The sequence below is a fragment of the Oncorhynchus clarkii genome, chromosome 11 (assembly GCF_045791955.1).
Source record: "Oncorhynchus clarkii lewisi isolate Uvic-CL-2024 chromosome 11, UVic_Ocla_1.0, whole genome shotgun sequence".
NCBI classification, from domain to species: domain Eukaryota; kingdom Metazoa; phylum Chordata; class Actinopteri; order Salmoniformes; family Salmonidae; genus Oncorhynchus; species Oncorhynchus clarkii.
Genome location: NC_092157.1, coordinates 18275651 through 18283150, shown reverse-complemented (window position 1 = coordinate 18283150; position 7500 = coordinate 18275651). Strand labels below are relative to the sequence as shown.

Below are 7500 nucleotides of genomic sequence, written 5' to 3'. Positions count from 1 at the left end.
TCTGTATTCTATCAGAGGATCAGTTAATCAAGCTTCTAGCCTGGCCTTTTGTTTCTGCCCATTGTTCATTAGGTCGCCAGCTATGGAGACACACTTGATATGCTTGGCTTCCCCGGATGTATGAGGCTGGGGGGAGGGGTGGTATTGGGGGGGGTGTGTTAGTGGAGGGCAAGCGTGTTAGGGTAGGGGGTAGGAGAGTTGGTCAAAATTCAAGCTTGCAACTGACAACACCTTCCCTGCTGTTCATAATAACAACTAGAGCTGGAGAACATGCTTCTCACACACAAAACAGCTCTGCCTCTACACACTCTTAGTCTTATGACTTTTGTGTTCTTAGTTTTAGTACTTTGTTTGAAGAGTAGATTTAGGAAGCTCAGCTAGGTACATACACACACTCACACAAAACCTCTCACACGCACTGTGAATCCTAACACACTTTGTCTCTCCTCTCCTCACTTTGTCTCTCCTCTCCTCACTTTGTCTCTCCTCTCCTCTCCTCACACTGTCTCTCCTCTCCTCACTTTGTCTCTCCTCTCCTCACATTGTCTCTCCTCTCCTCGCTTTGTCTCTCCTCTCCACACTTTGTCTCTCCTCTCCTCACTTTGTCTCTCCTCTCCACACGTTGTCTCTCCTCTCCTAACCTCACTTTGTCTCTCCTCTCCTCACTTTGTCTCTCCTCTCCACACTTTGTCTCTCCTCTCCTAACCTCACTTTGTCTCTCCTCTCCTCACTTTGTCTCTCCTCTCCTCACATTGTCTCTCCTCTCCTCACTTTGTCTCTCCTCTCCACACTTTGTCTCTCCTCTCCTCACTTTGTCTCTCCTCTCCTAACCTCACTTTGTCTCTCCTCTTCACACTTTGTCTCTCCTCTCCTCACATTATCTCTCCTCTCCTCACTTTATCTCTCCTCTCCTCACATTATCTCTCCTCTCCTCACTTTGTCTCTCCTCTCCTCACTTTGTCTCCCCCCTCCTCACTTTGTCTCTCCTCTCCTTACTTTGTCTCTCCTCTCCTAACCTCACTTTGTCTCTTCCCTCCTCACTTTGTCTCTCCTCTCCTCACTTTGTCTCTCCTCTCCTCACTTTGTCTCTCCTCTCCTCACTTTGTCTCTCCTCTCCTCACATTGTCTCTCCTCTCCTCACTTTGTCTCTCCTCTCCTCACTTTGTCTCCCCCTCCTCACTTTGTCTCTCCTCTCCTCACTTTGTCTCTCCTCTCCTAACCTCACTTTGTCTCTCCCCTCCTCACTTTGTCTCTCCTCTCCTCACTTTGTCTCTCCTCTCATCACTTTGTCTCTCCTCTCCTCACTTTGTCTCTCCTCTCCTCACATTGTCTCTCCTCTCCTCACTTTGTCTCTCCTCTCCTCACTTTGTCTCTCATCTCCACACTTTGTTCTCCTCTCCTCACATTATCTCTCCTCTCCTCACTTTGTCTCTCCTCTCCTCACTTTGTCTCTCCTCTCCACACTTTCTCTCCTCTTCACACTTTGTTCTCCTCTCCTCACATTATATCTCCTCTCCTCACATTATCTCTCCTCTCCTCACTTTGTCTCTGCTCTCCTCACTTTGTCTCTCCCCTCCACACTTTGTTCTCCTCTCCTCACATTATTTCTCCTCTCCTCACTTTGTCTCTCCTCTCCTCACTTTGTCTCTCCTCTCCTCACATTGTCTCTCCTCTCCACACTTTGTCTCTCCTCTCCTCACATTGTCTCTCCTCTCCTCACTTTGTCTCTCCTCTCCACACTTTGTTCTCCTCTCCTCACTTTGTCTCTCCTCTCCTCACTTTGTCTCTCCTCTCCTCACATTATCTCTCCTCTCCTCACTTTGTCTCTCCTCTCCACACTTTGTCTCTCCTCTCATCACTTTGTCTCTCCTCTCCTCACTTTGTCTCTCCTCTCCTCACTTTGTCTCTCCTCTCCACACTTTGTTCTCCTCTCCTAACTTTGTCTCTCCTCTCCTCACTTTATCTCTCCTCTCGTCACTTTGTCTCTCCTCTCCTCACTTTGCCTCTCCTCTCCTCACATTGTCTCTCCTCTCCTCACTTTGTCTCTCCTCTCCTCACTCTGTCTCTCCTCTCCTCACATTGTCTCTCCTCTCCTCACTTTGTCTCTCCTCTCCACACTTTGTTCTCCTCTCCTCACTTTGTCTCTCCTCTCCTCACTTTGTCTCTCCTCTCCTCACTTTGTCTCTCCTCTCCTCACATGATCTCTCCTCTCCTGACTTTGTCTCTCCTCTCCTCACATGATCTCTCCTCTCCTCACTTTGTCTCTCCTCTCCTCACTTTGTCTCTCCTCACTTTGTCTCTCCTCTCCACACTTTGTTCTCCTCTCCTCACTTTGTCTCTCCTCTCCTCACTTGAGTCTCTCCTCTCCTTACTTGAGTCTCTCCTCTCCTGACTTGAGTCTCTCCTCTCCTCATTTTGTTCATCCTCTCCTTCTTGTCAGTACCATCAGGCTTTTCTTCCATCAGTTTATTACCATCCTTTCATTCTTCTAAGCACACTGGATTTGTTTTCCTGTCCGCTCAGAAATATCCTTTGTTGATTTCTCTTTCCTACATTTTAAACATTGGCTCTACTGTTTTTGTCCTACTAGATAATAGTGAGTCCCAGAATACTGTGCTTCAGGTATAGGCAAGTTTGCTGTCTGCACCTTTGTCCTTGACCATCAATCAAAAAGCTATTTCTCATACATATGTTAACAATCTCTCTACTCTCTCCTCCTCTCTCCTACAGCACTTGCAGAAGCAGGAGAGTGCGTGCAGCGGTGAGCAGTGTGTGTACTACTGTGCCCTGTGTGACTACTCCACCAAGGCCTGTCTGAACCTGGTGCAGCACGCTCGCTCCCCCCGCCACCAGCAGAACGAGGGTCTGAGGAAGCTACAGCTCCACCAGCAGGGACTGGGAGGAGAGGAAGATGGCCTGAATCTACACCAACTCTACCACGTCAAAGACTGCCCTCAACAACAAGGTAATGGTTTAGTCGTTTTTATATGGGTTTTCTTGGATTTGATTTGAAACATGGGACTTGGACCCACAGCATACTAGTCTAAGTCCTTGTTTCTATCATTATTTACCCACGCCCGTTCCTTCCTGCTACCACAACCAAACCATCTCTTCCTCCATCTCTCCCAAAACAATTTACCACCACATTCATCTACCCCTCCCTCCCTCCCTCCCTCCCTCCCTCCCTCCCTCCCTCCCTCCCTCCCTCCCTCCCTCCCTCCCTCCCTCCCTCATCGAATAAAATCAAATGTTATTTGTCACATGCTTCGTAATCAACGAAATGCTTACTTCCTAAAAATGCAGAGAGAAAAAAATTGAAAGAAATTAATAAAAATAGCACAAGGAATAAATACACAATGAGTAACAATAACATGGCTATATACACAGGGTACCAGTACCGAGTCCATGTGCAGGGGTACGAGGCAATGCAGGTAGATATATACATGTATATGTAGGGATAAAGTGACCAGGCAACAGGATAGATAATAGACAGTAACAGCAGTGTAAGTGATGAGTCAAAAGAGTTAGTGCAAAATGGGTCAATGCAGATAGTCCAGGTAGCTATTTGATTAACAATTTAACTACCTATTTAGCATCAATCCCTCCCTCCATCCCACCCTCCTTCCCTCTATTCCTCCCTCCAGTCCTCCCTCCCTCCCTTCTTCTCTCCCTCCGTCCCACCCTCCTTCCCTCCATTCCTCCCTCCCTCCCTTCTTCTCTCCCTCCGTCCCACCCTCCTTCCCTCCATTCCTCCCTCCCTTCTTCTCTCCCTCCATCCCTCCCTCCTTTCTTCTCTCCATCCTTCCCTCTCTCTCTCCAACCCTCGCTCCCTGTCTCCATCCCTCTCACCCGCCGTACTCAGATCACGTCTTTTGAGTCAGGCAGTGCAGTCCACCTAATCTCCCCAAAATGCGCACGCTGTTCCCATTATGGTGCTACGCTTATATCACCAACACACACACACACTCTGCCGTCCCCTGTGCGGGGACATCCCAGGCATCCCAGACTTATGAAACTCTGCCTTTGGGAGGATCACACACACACACACACACACACACACACACACACACACACACACACACACACACACACACACACACACACACACACACACACACATACACGTCTTTCCCTGGAGTGAGCCTTCATTTCCTTTCTCATGACCAAAGCAATTTGGCTTTCATTTAAAAGCCCAGGGTCTGCCAGCCACTAATAAGTGTAGCAGAACTGTAAAACATTCTGAGAGACAAAAAAAAGATGAATGGTTTTCTTTGAGTCGGGGGGTTACGGTGTAGAGGGTGGGGGCTGTAATTTAAACCAGAAGACACAGTCATAGTCTATTATATAATCATTCCTATGCTAATCCGGCACAATGAAATGAGTGCTTAACTTGTTTTTGCTTTGCTTGACCTGTCGGGAGGGACGGCTAACACGTTTTGAATGGCATTCCAGTGCACTTTTAGTGTGTGTGTGTGTGTGTGTTAGACATTAATCTGTGCTCCCCAAAGTGTCCTGTTTATATATGGACCCGCAAACCAGATGTGTCCAGTACTGAGAACCACATGTGATAGCAGCTCTCTCTACACACACACACACACACACACACACACACACACACACACACACACACACACACACACAGCCTTGACCGTATGGAGAAAAGAAGAGAGAGCTGCCATATTGAGAGAGAAGTAGGCCGTTTATACGTTTGGTTTTAATTAGAAGTGGATCACAGGTGATTCAGATTTGGGTTGGGTCCACAAGGGAGTTGGGTCCACAAGACAAGCCAGGATAGATAAATCATTACTGTGCCTTTTAACACACACACACCCCTATTCTCCCTAAAAGTTGATTCTGTCTCACACACATACACTCACACACACTCACACACACACATTCACATACACTCACTCACACACACTCACACACACTCACATTCACTTACACTCACACACTCACACTCACACACACACTCACACACACACACACACACACACACACATTCACTCACACTCACACACACACACTTTTTTTCTCCATTCAATCTCTGCTCCTGTCCATTTCGGTCTCCTCCACAACTTACTATGCAAATATTTTTTTCAAATGTTCCACTGTTAAACAAATTGTTTTTGGGGGGGGGAGGGGGAGGGGGGTTATATACCCCCAGTTGTATGCCACATAGTGCATTTCCACTAAGGAGGATGTGTGGGGTTTGAGTTGACGCTGCCGGGCACGTTCTTGGATGCCCTGCTTTTACCCATACTGCATCATTTTTTGGGAACCGCGGTATTATTTCACCAAGTACCTAGTAAAACTGATTTACCTGTTTCCTTTTACACTATAAAGGAGACAGTTGGAGAGAAGTGTGGATATTCATTTCAGGCCTTTCAGAATACCTGAACTTTCTTTGCAATGGAGCAGATGTGATTGTATAATTGCCTATAGGGAACAGACTGAGTACATGTGGATGATTATGTACATGTGGATGATTATGTACATGTGGATGATTATGTACATGTGGATGATTATGTACATGTGAGTTTAGCATTTGTTTCTGCTGCTGCATAACTCCTGTCCTGTACAGTTTCTATTGGTTAGTTACTGGTTGGTATGAACCATATTTATTGAAGTGCTGAGAGGTGTCTTTCTGTTAAAGCAGAACTCTGGCACACTGGGAATAACAGCTTGCTATTGCTCAGGACTATACCTGTGAGTGGATTTCATGAAATAGGTTTGATGCTGGTTTTATTGTCTAATTAATGGGACTTGTTCTATCTGTATGTGGGGCTAGGGAAGGTGGACGAGAGTCACTGTAGTCGAGAAAATGGTATTTATCTCACTCTCTCTCCCATCCCTTTCCGTGTGACTTCTCAGTAAGTTGGCAGTGTAGTAATCAACATGTCTCGCTTCGTGTGGGTGTGTCTGAGAATCTCTCACTGCCCGTTGTCCCTAGGTGACGGTAACTCCCCATGTCATTCCCCAGTTGTCTCCTCATTTACTCTAGGTAAACACCATAGAGCTAAGTGTGTGTGTGTGTTTGTGAGCGTGTGAGTGAGCATGTGAGTGTGATGTGGTTAAACATGAGTTTTAAGTGGAGTTCCCCCATTTGTAAATCAATGTAATCTAAGAGCCGGCCAACGCAGCTTTTTACACACACTTGAGCTTGTTAAAATGGTTTCCCCATAAAAACGTGAAACAAAAACACTCACCGCCCATGTTCTGTACCCATGTGTGTGTGTGCACGTCCTTCATGTGTGTGTGTGCACGTCCTTCGTGTGTGTGTGCACGTCCTTCATGTGTGTGTGTGCACGTCCTTCATGTGTGTGTGTGCACGTCCTTCATGTGTGTGTATGTGTTTATGAATCCTCCTACCCTATGGAGAATCAGCAGAGTTTAAGGAAATTGACTTGATAGAGAATGCCAGTTTAGATCCCAGACAGGGAGAATTAATTCCTCCACAACATGACACAGAGAGTTCAGCCATTTTGTTGTCTGGCTTTGAACAGCGGCCAAAAGTTGTTAGTCCAAATGAGATGATTGTTTTCCCCCCCGTGTTTGCATAACAGAGTTAGATGGTGAATAGAGCTGCTATGAGAACATTAACATAGATGTACATGCAGGACAAAACGTTTTTCCATCCTCAGTTTTAAGATGAAACTAATGGCTGATAGATAATGTTTGAAACAGTGACAGAGACACTGTTATGCTATTGAAGGAAAAAAACATGAAATGTAGTGTTAAACGTTAAGAGACGAAAAATCTGAAGCGAAAAGGATTGATTGTGCAGTAGTTGCTTCTGAGAGTGTATCTGTGTATGTAGTGCTGCTCCATTAGACTGTTTATCTCCCTATGAACTAGCCCTATGAACCAGCCCTCTGGACCAGCCCTCTGGACCAGCCCTATGGACCAGCCCTATGAACTAGCCCTATGAACTAGCCCTATGAACTAGCCCTATGAACCAGCCCTATGAACCACCCCTATGAACTAGCCCTATGAACCAGCCCTATGAACTAGCCCTATGAACTAGCCCTATGAACCAGCCCTATGAACCAGCCCTATGAACCAGCCCTATGAACCAGCCCTATGAACTATCCCTATGAACCAGCCCTATGAACCAGCCCTATGAACTAGCCCTATGAACTAGCCCTATGGACCAGCCCTATGAACTAGCCCTATGAACCAGCCCTATGAACTAGCCCTATGAACTAGCCCTATGAACCAGCCCTATGAACTATCCCTATGAACTAGCCCTATGAATCAGCCCTATGAACCAGCCCTATGAACTATCCCTATGAACCAGCCCTATGGACCAGTCCTATGAACTAGCCCTATGAACCAGCCCTATGAACTAGCCCTATGAACCAGCCCTATGAACTAGCCCTATGAATCAGCCCTATGAACCAGCCCTATGAACTATCGCTATGAACTAGCCCTATGAATCAGCCCTATGAACCAGCCCTATGAACCAGCCCTATGAACTAGCCCTATGAACCAGCCCTA

At 46.6% G+C, this 7500-nt stretch overlaps 1 protein-coding gene across 3 annotated transcripts in view; it reads left to right on the top strand.

The window, feature by feature from the left end:
- LOC139420319 (zinc finger homeobox 4) overlaps positions 1-7500 on the top strand; it is a 137113-nt gene that overhangs the window by 69244 nt on the left and 60369 nt on the right. For all 3 annotated transcript variants that reach the window (XM_071170286.1, XM_071170283.1, XM_071170284.1), the window contains exon 6: positions 2731-2965. In XM_071170286.1, the coding sequence (XP_071026387.1) occupies positions 2731-2965 (235 nt within the window). The remainder of the gene's footprint in view (positions 1-2730; positions 2966-7500) is intronic.